The 13,164-nt window shown below is 43.6% G+C and overlaps 1 protein-coding gene and 1 long non-coding RNA gene across 3 annotated transcripts in view; one reads left to right on the top strand and one right to left on the bottom strand.

Moving 5' to 3' along the window:
* Positions 1-11,843, top strand: part of LOC108244538 (SEC14-like protein 2) — a 15,453-nt gene extending 3,610 nt beyond the window's left edge. The window contains exons 3-12 of one of the 2 annotated variants that reach the window (XM_017430830.3): positions 1,267-1,310; positions 2,484-2,546; positions 2,614-2,802; positions 3,197-3,292; positions 3,366-3,426; positions 3,503-3,586; positions 4,123-4,229; positions 7,822-7,961; positions 9,998-10,167; positions 10,257-11,843. In XM_017430830.3, coding sequence (XP_017286319.1) covers positions 1,267-1,310; positions 2,484-2,546; positions 2,614-2,802; positions 3,197-3,292; positions 3,366-3,426; positions 3,503-3,586; positions 4,123-4,229; positions 7,822-7,961; positions 9,998-10,167; positions 10,257-10,345 — 1,043 coding nt within the window. In that variant the 3' untranslated portion in view covers positions 10,346-11,843. Of the gene's footprint in view, positions 1-1,213; positions 1,311-2,483; positions 2,547-2,613; positions 2,803-3,196; positions 3,293-3,365; positions 3,427-3,502; positions 3,587-4,122; positions 4,230-7,821; positions 7,962-9,997; positions 10,168-10,256 lie in introns of both variants that reach the window. The other variant, XM_037974843.1, reaches the window with a different exon arrangement.
* On the bottom strand, positions 34-7,823 carry LOC119616907. The gene is made up of 3 exons (XR_005232991.1): positions 7,454-7,823; positions 2,629-2,787; positions 34-1,424 (listed from the first exon to the last, which is right to left on the bottom strand). It is a non-coding gene; the product is annotated as an uncharacterized LOC119616907 (long non-coding RNA).
* Positions 11,844-13,164: the final 1,321 nt, after the last annotated feature.

Genomic DNA, 13,164 nt, shown 5'->3' with positions numbered 1-13,164 from the left:
GTAGATCGACCGGTAAATCGAGAGCTTCGCTTTTTGGCTCAGCTCTCTCTTCACCACGACAGATCGGTACAGCGCCTGCTTCACTAATCCGCCTCTCGATCTCCCGCTCCATTTTTCCCTCATTCGTGAACAAGACCCCGAGATACTTAAAGCTTCGGTTCTGAAGCTCAGGAAACTTAAATAATGTCCAAATATTCTCAGTAAATATGAATCAGTGTTGCTCAAATCTTGGTCTCTGCAGCAGCTCCCTGCATGACACAGCCCTTTATTTCTGTTCCAAACGTTAAACTTTAAAGACTTTTATTCTGCAGCTGAAGACTTCCCGTCTTTCTCAGATTTAAATCTGGAAAGCGTGGAGTTCCAAGCTTTAAACTGCACGAGATGCTCTGTTATGGAGCTGATCTTTGCACAGTTTTATGTTTTGGATTTGTCCTGGAGAATCTCCCCCAGCATATTTCTGTCAGAGAGTCAGAGATAGAATAACCTTTCAGAGAACACAGGCTGTTAACATCTTTCATGTTAAACTGCTTCGTCTTGATAAATTCTACTTTGAGTTGAGCCCGTTAACGCACCAGGATGGAACAATATCTGGACAATAATCCACTTCCTGAGTGAATTACACCCGTCTCAGTGCTGTCGGAGTTAATCACCTTACAGGGAGCATTAGACGAGCTGTCCGCTCCGCTCAGCGTCACCGAGACGAGACAAGCTCCTCTCACCGTTTATAACAAACCGCCGTCAGATATGAAGCTCCTGAACTGATGACATAATATCTGTTGGTGGAAACACTGGAGACTGGATGTGTGCGCCACTTTGAATAAATAATAAGTCAGGAAAGCAGAGGAAAAACTCCTCAAATATGTCTGATCGACTGCAGAGACAGAATCAGTGTTTTCAGGGTTTTTATTTCACTACTTCTGATAACTTTGTGCAGTTTCAGCTGTTTAAAAATCTAAATATTCAGCTCATTCAGGAGATAACCTTTCTATTTCTTAAATCATTTAACTTCTCTTTCTGAAACCGGCTTCAGTAAACTGGCTGTTTTAATCTTCTTCTGCTACTTTTTGTTAGCCTGTTGCTACTTTTAGCTTTTAGCTAGTGTTCAGTTTAACTGTTTTAACTTTTTATTTCGGAATCAGTAAGCAGATTAACTCTTTATAAAAAGGTGAATTAGCTGATTTTAAATGTTATATTTAGAAATCTTGTGTTACAGATGCAGCGTGTTGACTTCCTGTCTTGATCAAACCTGCTTCCTTTCTTCTTCAGCCAGAAACTTCAACATCCAGAAGTCCGAGGCCATGCTGCGGAAGGTAACGGACCTTTTCCTTCCCGTTGCGTAACGAGCCGAAGGTCAGACAGGTGCAGGAGTGGCAGCAGATTAGCGAGGAAGCAGCGAGATAACGGCTCTGAGTCATCGCAGCCACCTGAGGAGATAAAACAAACGATGACGGGTTCAGATCTTCCTGAAGTTCTGCTCTCGTCTGATTGGACGCAGAGGCCTTTAAAACCTGACGCCACGCCGTCACAGCGGCAGGAACGGGCTTCTCCTGAGCCAGATAAATAAGATCCCAACACAAGCAGCCAACAGCTGAAGAGCCGTTCCATCCAATTATTACCAGATTCAAGATGGCCGCCACAGCTAATTGACCTCACAATCATTTTATTTTAGTATCTGTGGAGTCTCAAGCCCAGCTCTGGGAACAGGGAGGTAAACCGGGTCAGGGTTCTGTCATTGACGCACACTCAGCTAAAGACTGTGCAAAAGTCTTAATCCAGCCCTCATTTCTGCAGGTTTTCTTTCCAAGCAGCTGAAGGTTTGAAGGTTTTTTTCTTTGGAGCCTGGCTTCTTTTTCAGTCCAGTTTTTGTACCTGGCTGCCTTTAGAAAAACAGCTCGTTTTCACCTATTAACTAATTTAATCATTAAAGCAGAAAAAACAATGAACCACCATTACATCTACACTTAAATGAGCAAATGACTCTTTTTAAAATAAGTTTTAAACTCTTTGTTATTAACAGCTTGCTGCAAAAATGTGTTATTATTTTAGTTAAAATGCAAAAAAAGAGCCAGAGATGATAAAAAAGGGCAGGAAAGAAACCCAGACAAGATCGGTCCAGGTGTAGTTCCTATAGGAGACAAAAACAACAGAACAGGTAAATAACTGCATGAAGCAGTTTGAGCCTCCAGCAGCAGAACTATGGGATGGCTCAGGAAACCCAAACCAGCCCTAACTGTAGGATTTATCAAACAGGAAAGTCTGAAAGCAGGCATGGAGTCAGCCTAAGAACTGGAAGCTCCGCCTCCTGTTCTGCTGTTAGAACCTCTAGGAACCACGAGGAAACCTGCAGCCTGAGTGAAGAGCTCTGTTAGCAAAATATGGAACAAGAAGATCCTTTATATAACTTGGAGCTTTCTTTTTCTGAATTTTACAAAGAGCTAAAAGTGGAGAATATTTGTTTTCAACACAAACCTCTTCTCTTCCAGCATCTGGAGTTCAGGAGACAAATGAAGGTCAACTCCATCATCTCTGAGTGGCGTCCACCAGAGGTAAAACAGGAGAAAACTAACAAACAACAACAAAAACAACACAAATACAAATCTCTCCCGCTTTCAGGTGATCGAGAAGTACCTGTCAGGAGGGATGTGTGGCTACGACCGGGAGGGCAGCCCCGTCTGGTACGACGTGATCGGACCCGTGGATCCTAAAGGCCTCTTCCTGTCCGCCTCCAAGCAGGACTTCGTCAGGTCCAAGATCAGAGACTGCGAGATGCTGCAGAGGGAGTGCAACCTTCAGTCCGAGAGGGTGAGAGCAGAGGCAGATGTCCTTTCAGTAACAATCATCAAATTTAAACTGTGATTGTGTAAAAACTGTAGATCTGAAAACTCCATAAAGTCCAACTCTCTGTGACCTGTTTAAACTCTGGATGGCTCCAAACAGGGCTGAGGTTTCCTCACTCGTTTTGCTAAAACCCCATTGATCTCCATTTGGTTTTTCCTCAAATTTTGTCGTGTTTTGTTGCACGATGAGATACAAGACAAACTTTTTACCAGAACAGCTTTTTCTCCTTAAATATAGAAAACAAGGTTCTTCCGGAGAAACGCAGAAACTTCCACTTCTACAGGCTCACTCAGGATTTATGTTGTGTTTTCTCTCATTCATCCACCTAATCTTCAGCTTTTCGTGTCTTTTTGTCCAGCTGGGCAGGAACATCGAGTCGATCACGATGATCTACGATGTTGAAGGTCTGGGACTGAAGCACTTATGGAAACCTGCTATAGAAACCTACGGGGAGGTAAAGAGCGGCACACGTCACGTTTAAACCTGACTAAATCAAACCTCCTGAACGGTTTCGTCCTCCCCAACAGATCCTCCAGATGTTCGAAGACAACTACCCAGAAGGCCTGAAAAGGCTGTTTGTCATTAAAGGTGAAGCTGTCGATGGTTCTCATCTTCGACGAGAAACTTCAGCTGTTTGACAGATGTTTCCACTTTTCTCCCTCAGCTCCTAAACTCTTCCCTGTGGCCTACAACCTCGTCAGGCACTTTCTGAGTGAGATCACGCGACAGAAGATCCACATCCTGGGAGGTGACGCCCGTGCACGCCACCCCGTCCAGCTCGAATGGCTACAGTTAGCTAACAAATGCTAAAGCTAAACGTAGCCAAAGAGATGCTGAAGTTAGAAAAAGCAACAGCAGAACAGTAGCTAAATGGTACAGGTAGCATAAGACAACAAACACAGACAGATTTCTAAGAAGTCTGGATGTATTTCTTTGGGAGATTTTATTTCAAATAAAGTTATAGTTACAAAAACCTAAAGTCATAGCGAGCTGAACGTTTTGATAAATAAAAGGTTAAAATAAAGTATGCAGAAGGAGTTTGATTGAAAAAACTATAAGCAGGAAAACAGAGAATGTTTCCTACAGTTAACTCCAGCAAGCTGAAGAACTCCTCAGTTATATTTGTGTTTTATTTGACGGTTCTTGACTTGTTCGGGTTGTTATCAGTTTGATCTACATGTTCATCTACTTCTGCTTTTTAGCCCCTTTGTGTGGTTCGTCTTGTTTGCATATCTGTTGGAGCGTTTTCTTCCCGATGTCACAGAAGGGTCTCTGTTTTCGCAGCGAACTGGCAGGAGGTTTTACTGAAGTACATCGACGAAGAGCAGCTGCCGGCGGTCTACGGAGGTAAACTGACGGATCCCGATGGAGATCCTCGCTGTCGGACCAGGGTGAGTGAAAACGACCATGAACGTGAGAAACTGTGCTTAAAAAAAGGTTGGAGCAGACGAGTATCCATCACAGGCAGGACGTTCAGGATCAGTGTTTGGTCAGAAACACGAAGCTGGACCTTTTCACTCCGGTGGCAAAGGTTGAGCTTTCCTGTGACGTACGGCAGAGTTTATCCTCTCATATCTGACTTCAGGGTCAGCATGCATCGTTGTTTATCTTGATTGCATGCTGTAAAGTTGTACTAAATTGCAGCCGTCGTCAGTATCTTTACTGCTGCTCATCGCTCCGTCTCACAAACTGAAGAGACAAGAAGGTTTCTGCAGTCAAAGCAGAAACTACCCAAAGTCCAGCTGATGAGGGGATTAAAGCCAACATCTCGGTGTTGGAGACCAGTTGGTGGCTCTAAATTGTCAGAAAATAGTTTTTTGTTTCAGTCTCACTGAATTCTGATCAGTGAGCTGCAGTTTTTTAAAAATCACGGCCTGTTTTTGTGCACGGCTCGGGAACCTTATTCTAAGTCGTGCACATTATTTTGTTGCCCCTGTGGCGCTGCCCTCTTGTTTGTGTTTTAATCTGCCGGGCAGGCGGAGGTGGAGCAGTTTTTAATGATTTCTGATCGTCGGTGCGGTCTTCAGAGCTGCAGCCTCACAGGTTCTCTGTCAGAAAGTCAGAATCTCGCTGGGCTGCAGCTCGTTCATGATGGAGTCTCCAGAAAGTCTCCAAACGTTTGCGGTGGTTCTCAGTTTCCTCCCGCGAGTCTCAGAGGATGAAATCCTGTCTCTGACGGTGAGGTCTGAAAACCTTCTCCTCTCAGTGGTGCTGTTGGATCAGAAGAAACTGATTTTGTGGACCTTTTTGTTCCTTTTTCATTAAGATAAAAACAATAAAAACTCAGCTATGTGTGGCAACAATAATCAAAGCATTCAGATGGTTTTTCAGAGCTGCTGTTGGTGGATACGAGTCTGATTCCGTCCTTCCTGTAGAGTCAGACAGTAAAGCTGCTTTTCCACCATTTTAAAGCGTTCCCTGATGTGTCGCTGATTTGCCTCCCGGGCTCCCGTAGTTCACTGCAGCTTTGCTTTAGTGAAACGCTGTCTGGATAATATGCAGCTGAAATTTTTATTTGAATGGCAAACTATGTTTCATGTGAGCTCTCTAACCACCAGATTTTCCTGCCCTGCACAGCGCTGAAGTCCCGTCTCATCCTGATTATTAAAGGCCAAACTGAAATCACAGATTTTCTGTAAGAACACACGATTCCACTCGTGTTGTGGCTGTGAAAACAGATCCTGTTAAACATAAAAGAGCCAGTTAAAACTCCAACGGAAGGAGAATTTTAACTGGTTTTAACTGTAAAATTATTCAACAGCTACAGAAACATCAATAAAAAGATCTGCATGCGTGACAGAATCCAGACAGGTGAGAAATAAACGATTTGAGAAGCAGCAGGAAGATGTCGGCGCTTTCCCGCCTCGCTGAGCTGGATCACGTAGTTATCGTTCTTAGAGTCCCGAGTAAAACCGCAGCTTTAGTTTCCTGCAGCAGCAGCAGAAGATGGAAACTGACCCGTGTTTGTTGCTGTGTCTTCAGATTATTAATTGGGCCCAGGACAGATGAGGAACACAAGGAGAGAAATTCATTTTGACTCCGCTCAAGATTTTCAGAACTGATTCTGCCTCAAAGTGGTTTTATTTTTATTCCCAGTTTGTCTGTTTAACTTCTCCTCCAGTTAGCTAACCGTGTCCTTCACATTGTTGTGTGTTGTTGAAGTTAGAGAGTTTTGGAACAGCTCTGTTCTTAGTGTTCCCGCCTGATAACAGACTGCATGTAGAGTTCGGTTCAGAGTTACAGAAGAAGACAAACATTTACCGTGTTGTTGTAGGAGTTCAGCTTCATTTTCACACAGATTACAAAACACTTCACTTTGTGTTTTAAAGGCTCATTTTTTCAGCTCCAGATTGAAAACAGACTAAAACCCCCTCATTTGTTTGGTGCCTTGGAGAAGAATTCATCCCTCCTGGTGTTCGGTGTCGTCCTACAACCTGGAATTTAAAAGGACTAAAACTTCCTAAAGCTTCAGATTAATGAAGGGAAATGGGGAGAAAAACTGATTAAATTCTAAAAACTGTAAATTGGTTTCACGTCAGCAGACTACTGGTTGGCCAGGGAGCCATGTTGGATGAGTCATGGCAGCGGCTGCTTCAAAACTGCCATTTTCTGTCCAAGTTTTTGTAACATAAGCCTTATAAGTCTTCTGTCTCCCTTTAAACTTGTGACTAACTGTAGACCGAGCAACCGGCGTTCCGTGTCGAGCAGCCTTGCAATGACGATCCCGCTCTCATCGAGGCAGCGCTCCGTTTAATGGAAAATCACAGAATCGTGTCGAATGGAAGGTGGAGAAACTCTCCCTGGACCTTTAGTCCGTTCTTCATGACCAGGCTTCTCCAACAAACTAGATACTCGGCTGGACTGAGGTCTGGGCTTCATCCATACCACTCCTGGGTCTCTAACGGGTTTTCCTTAGACCGGTGGGTTTTTTTTTCCCGTGGTGCGTTTATGGTCAGGGTCCCGCTGGAAGGTGGACCTCCATCCAAGTCTCAGATCTCTGAAGGCTCCAACAGGTTCCTCAGGAATTTCTCTGGATTTTGCTCCATCTTTCCTTCAACTCTGACCAGTTTCCCAGTCCCTGCTGATGGAAAGACATCCCCACAGCATGATGCTGCCACCACCATGCTTCACTGTAGATGTTCTCGGCCTGATGAGGTGGCAGGTTTGCCTCAGACATGGTGTTGCCCGTCTCATCTGACCACAGCAGCTCCTCCATGAAGCTTCTACTGGTCCTGTGGACTCAGAGGACCATCAGGGTCACCTTGGAGCTCCTGGACGTTTCTCTGATGATCGCCCTCCCAACCCGCTGCAGGAATTATGCTGATTTCTTCAGGGTCTGAGATGTATTATTTAGAACTTTCTCTGACCTGTGTGGATAGTTCCTTGGTCTTCATGATGTCTCTTGCGTGTTGGCAGCCCAAACTACTTGGAGGTGTTGATTCTGGGATGGATCTGATTGACCTCCTGTAGCTTCTGAAGGTAAAGGTTGGGCTTCACATCAAACAGGCTGAATACGTTCACTTTCAGTTTTAGATGTTTAAAACAATTTTTCCCCCCATTTAACTTCATTTTTCTGGAACAAAATTCAGGCTGCGAGGCAAAGTAGAAATATTACCAAGAGGGATGAAATCTTTCTCGAGGCGCCGACTTTAACAGCCGTTGGACTGGCGATGGTCTGGTTAGAGGCGTGAAGGAGAATCTGACTCCCGCCGAGGCTGAAAACAAAAACCAAGCCTGTTTCAGAGCTTTACAGAAAGCCTTTGTGTGTTTGATGAGTTTAAAGTTGGTTTGAATTCTTGTAAATAAAACAGAAACGTGTATAAAAAGAGATTTTTTGCTATTAATGTGTGAAAGCAGCGGTTTTGTTTAAAAAGAGGAACAAGCATTCAGACAGAAACAGTAAGTGAAGCTTTCCTCTTTTCCTCCAACTTCTCAGATTATTTGACTCTTCTGGTTTTTTGACTCTTTGTGTCTCTGCTGCAGATAAACCACGTCGGACCCGTCCCTCCTTCTTACTACGTGCGGGACCACGTAAAGGTGGACTACGAGTCCTGTCTGACCGTCAGCCGGGGTTCTTCCCAGCAGCTGGACTTTGAGATCCTGTTCCCGGGCTGCGTCCTCCGGTCAGTATCCCATCAGGACACAGATCTGTCATCAAACCGTTTCCATCCCTACAAACCTGGAACAGATGTTTCTCATTCTGTGCCGCTCGGCAATAAATCATAAAGCAGAACGGTGGTTCGATTCCCTGGAGTCACATCCTTCAGGCGACCCTGGAGCTGGTTCTGATGGCTCTGATTTACCCAGCACACACACACGAATCAGCCGCTGCGCTCCAGTCAGAAACTGGGTGTGTCTCAGGTTTGCAACACAACATTCCCGAACACTTAACTCAAACTATTTTTCTTCAGGCAAATTAAAAAAACGAGGCCGAAGTGAGGAAAGGATCAGAACCACAGGAAGGTTGTTGGTGGTCTCCTCTCTGTGATTCTGTTCTCTAAACTGGTTCTTCCAAGCAGAACCTGCTGGGATGGGACACTTTTAATTTTATAGGAAACTTTATTTGCCACAAACAAAGTTTGCATCAGGCGTGTTAAAGGCCAGAATGCATATCGCCCACCGCCTTTTGAACTGAAATCATCTGATTGAAGAATTATGGAGTTTGATTCTTTTTCTGTAGTAAAATTTGGTGAGGATTGGTGTCGCAGGTGCATGACAGAAACAGCCTGCAGGGTTGAACTCAGGGCTGTCCTGCAGGTTTCAGGTGTTTTTCTGCTCTGACTCACCTGATCTGAATGACTGAAGGATGAACCGGATTCTGCTGACGAGCAGGGAAACGTTCACCCTGCAGGCGAACCTGACCCAGTTCAGATTCTGTTCCTCCGATGCGATACACATCTGATTAGTTCATAGCAAATCGGATTCTTTTCATATCTGACTCAGGTCTTTTCAGCATAAACATCTGATGTTGTTCAAAGCGACCTCAGAGGGAACGTTGATGTCGGATGAACGGATGGAGGTCCCTCCACTCTTGGCCACAGCTCCACGGAGGTCATCATGTGACCTTTTTGCTCCGTTTCTCTTCTGTCTTCTTTTATCTTTTACCATTTGGAAGTACAGTTAGCCGCGACTGGACAGCAACTTCAGAATCAGCACCCACGCCAACACTCGCAGCGGCCATGTTTCTGTGAACTCCACTGAGCGTGGAGCCCGATGGAGGTCACATTTAAACTGTAACGTGAACGACCGCGCAGAAAAAAAAGCTTGGAGTTGAGCATGAAGACCTGCAGACTAAACGTGCAGGATGGTGACCCAGGAGGACCAGGACTGAGCTCCACTGGTTTAACTGAGTATCATAAGAGGCAGGGAAAGCGAACAGAACCGTCCTCCTCATGCCTGGTGTTCTGTGGAGCAACGGGCCAGGGGTGGGGACCACAGGCTGGCTTTGACCTTCACCGTTATCCTCACACTCCTGTTTGGGTGTAGCTCCAGAGGGCGCGCCGAGGTTTAAATTCAGTCCTTGGAGAAATGCATATCGCCCGCCGCCAGAGTTTAAGACTGAGATCACCTTGTGTCAGAGCCGGTGCTGTGAACGACTCTCAGCTACTACCACATCATACTTTAGCTGAATATCTGTAAAACTGACGGAGTTTCAGGCTCAGACTAAGACTCAGGAGGAAACATCATCATCCGTGTTTGTCTGACAGCGGCGGGCGATAAAAAGGATTTCTGACCCAGGTTTCATTTGCAGCTCCGGTGGTGCCGAGTCACGAGGCTCAGGCCAGCCGACTTCAGCCTTCAGACAAAGCTAAAACTAAGACGAGCAGAAAAGAAGCTAAAGACAGAGGCTAAAAATCAAACAGCAGCAGATCAGCTGAAGTTAGCAAGATATATGATAAAGATAAAATAAGCAAAACAGTTAAATGGAAGCAAATAAATAGCTAAATGGTGGCTGAAAGTAAAACAAATGCTAAAGATAAAATAAAATTAGCAAAAAGAGTTCTTGTTGATCCTGGAGTCAGATCTGCCTTTCAGCATCATTCCTCCTTTAAACAGATTATATTCAGAGTTTGGGTTTTGTTGCCTTTAAAGCATCGGTGGTCAGGTTAGCAGGTTAGTCAGGTCAAATCTAATAATTTACCCTCTGGTTTTATTTCAGGTGGTACTTTGCCACTGAGGGGGCAGACATTGGTTTCGGGGTGTTTCTGAAGGCTAAGAAGGGCGAGTGGAAGAAGGCGTCAGAGATGCAGGAAGTCGTTCCCAGCGAGAGGTACAACGCTCACCTGGTACCGGAGGATGGGTCGCTGACCTGCGAGCGGCCAGGAGTCTGTGAGGAGCTCGGTTTGGTTCTTTATTTAACGTTTACTGCGGCGCCAACAAGCGTCCGAGACAAATCTTCCACTTTCTGTTCAACCCAGATGTGCTGAGATTCGACAACACCTACAGCATCTTCCAGGCCAAGCGGGTCAGTTACACGGTGGAGGTTCTGCTCCCGGACCGCCTGTAGTCGCCTCAGAGCAACGGGAAACCCAGCAACCAGCCGCAGGTCAACGGCAGCAGCAACAGCCAATCAGGGAGCGGCTGCTCAGCTTCTCGTGTCTGAATGTTCTGTGACCTTTGACCTTTATCTTATCCGACCGAACTCGGGGTCCGTTTCAGAAACACGTAGAACAAATGTGCAAGCTGGCTTCATTGCTTTATAAGAACGACGGAGTTTCAGGGCTCCTCAAAAGAAAAGAACTGAGGAAGAGTTTTATTTTATTTTAAGATTAAATATTTTCAGAAAACTGGAGGAAGTGAAGCTCCCTTGTTATTGTATCTGAAGGTTCTGGGTCACCAGCTACACAAACACGCTGAACCAGTCTGAGGTTGAGGTTATTCCTGCTGCAGGACGGGTTTCAGTCCTTCACAATAAGAGCCAAAAACACAAACATTAAAAAACTCTCTAAACATCTGGCTCACATCATTGTTCAGATCCTGCAGCCGGGCTCACCGAATGTTTAAATGCATCAGTGTTTGAGTTTGAGACTCTTATTGTGAAGGGCTGGAGCCGGTTCTGGGAGTTCTGCAGGAACAAACCGGACCTCAGACTGAACTTTATTAAAATCCTGCAGGTTAGCTTGTGGTAAAAGGAACCCAGAACCCTCAGAACAAACCCAGTCTAGCTCACTTCCTCCAGTTTGGTCCTAAAAGGCAACTTTTCCTCAACATGACATCTTTTTTTCTGGAAATATTTGAGTTTTAAGCTCAACGTTGCAGCTTTAATGTTAAAAAATAAATCTTCCTCCTCAGTTTTCTTCCCTGAGTGGCTCTATAATTATACTTTGTTGTCGTACACAAAGATATTTAAATGTTCTTCTTATCTTTTTTAAAAGATAAATATTTAAACATTTTTAAAAAAGGCCACCAGATGAATCGAATGAAACTCTGGGGATTAAAATAAAAATGCAGAATGTATTTTATTCTTTGCACAATAACTTATTTTCTTTTCAGTGCATGCTGTACAAAATGTTGTATAAAATGTACTATTTATAAAGTTTAAAGTCTTAGTTTTAAATTCTGCAGCTGAAGTTTGTTTTTAAACAGATCCAGCTGCTGTTCGTCTCCATCAGGTACTGGAAGTATTGACCATCTCACACACACACACACACACACACACACCTCTAACCTTCACATCATTCCAAAAAAAATCCGGTTGATTCATTATTTAATAATAATAATTTAAAGCTCGTCTGTCTCTGTAATGTTCTGCAGTATTTAACATTCCTGTAATTTCTCATAAAATTAAGTTTGTTTTTTTTAACGTTTAAAAAATTAAATGTAGCTTTTTCTTTTAAACAATTTATTCATGAAGTCCACCCAGACTTCCTGATGTCTGTAAACTTATTTGGAGAGTTCACTTCAGATCTTTTTTCCGTACATTTAGTTTAAAAATTTTGTTTTCAGACAATCCTGAACTTGTTCCAACCTATGACTGTAAAAAAATAAACTACATTTTGTCTGTTTTTGTGTCTGATTTCATGTGTTTGTGACCAAATCTACCAAAATCAGACTCCGGAGTCAGTTTAAGAAGAATCTGTAGCTTCAGTGAACTTGGCTCCAAAGATCCTAACATCATAAATGCTGAGTCAGCATCAGGTTGTTGTTGTCCTGGTTTTATTCTTTATTATTTCAGCCGTTTATAAATCAAAACGTTCAGCTCATTCAGGAGATGGCTGCTCTGACTTCTGGGTTTCTCTTTAAAATGTTAAGATTTGTTTATAAAAATTTAATATTAAGTTTTAGGTAACCTTCAGCTCCTTTTTTGCCAATTTCAGTTATTAATATTTATCTTATGTTCATCATTTATTTGCGCTGTTTTCATTCATTTCATGTTAATTGCAGCTTCTGTTCTGCTTGGTTGTACTTTAACTCTGTTAGCTTCAGCACGTTTCAGTCATTCTTTGCTCAGCAGCTTAAATAAACGCTGCATTTTACAGAAAACAGCAGCTCGGGAGGGAATTAATGAGAGAAACAACCAGGAAGCCACAGAGATGTGAGGCTCTGGACCACCAGAACCTCAACAAATAAAGAGTTTAAATGTTCCTGACCCACAGAACCTCCCTGAACTATCACTTTAGGACAGAAGTTATTTACATTTCCCCCTCAGACATTTCACACAACCTGAAACTTCTTAAAGAAATGACAAAAAGTTCCTTCTGGAGCGTTTTACTCACGTTGGATCTCCTCCTGGAGGGGTCCGGGTCAACCGGGCTCAGCTGGTCTGAATCCTAACAAGATTCTTCTTCGATTAAAGTAAATAATGTTTGGTGAAATGTAGGAATAAACATAAATGACTTGTGGCTTCTTGAGCCACAGCCGAAACAAATAAACCTAAATTCTTTAATTCCTGTAAATTCGGTCACATGTTGTGGCTGAAATCTACAGCAGAGCACAGGCGTGGACTAATGAGCTAACTGGAAACAGGTGTGGAGGAGCCCAAAGGAAGGGTGTTAATAAAAGAAGCATTTTTCAAAATAAAACCGATAAAAAAACAACTCAGATCAGCAAAATTAAACAGAAAGGTCCAGCTGGACTAAATACCATAAAATATTCAAGATACCTTAATGTGGGAAATAAACATTAAAGGCATAACGTTCCTTGAAGGAATGCATATCGCCCGCCGCTTTAATGCTGCGGGCGATATGCAGGGTCAAGATAGCTGTGGCAGCCATCTTGACAGGCGCAGGAAGAAGCCTCATCATGTGATAATTAGTATTTCAGTGAAGAAATACTAATTATCATAAATGATTAAAAACTGTGGACTGGTTTGAAATAAAACAGGAC

This window comes from Kryptolebias marmoratus, linkage group LG1 (genome assembly GCF_001649575.2).
Source record: "Kryptolebias marmoratus isolate JLee-2015 linkage group LG1, ASM164957v2, whole genome shotgun sequence".
Taxonomy (NCBI): Eukaryota; Metazoa; Chordata; class Actinopteri; order Cyprinodontiformes; family Rivulidae; genus Kryptolebias; species Kryptolebias marmoratus.
This window is presented reverse-complemented; position numbering and strand designations above follow the sequence as displayed.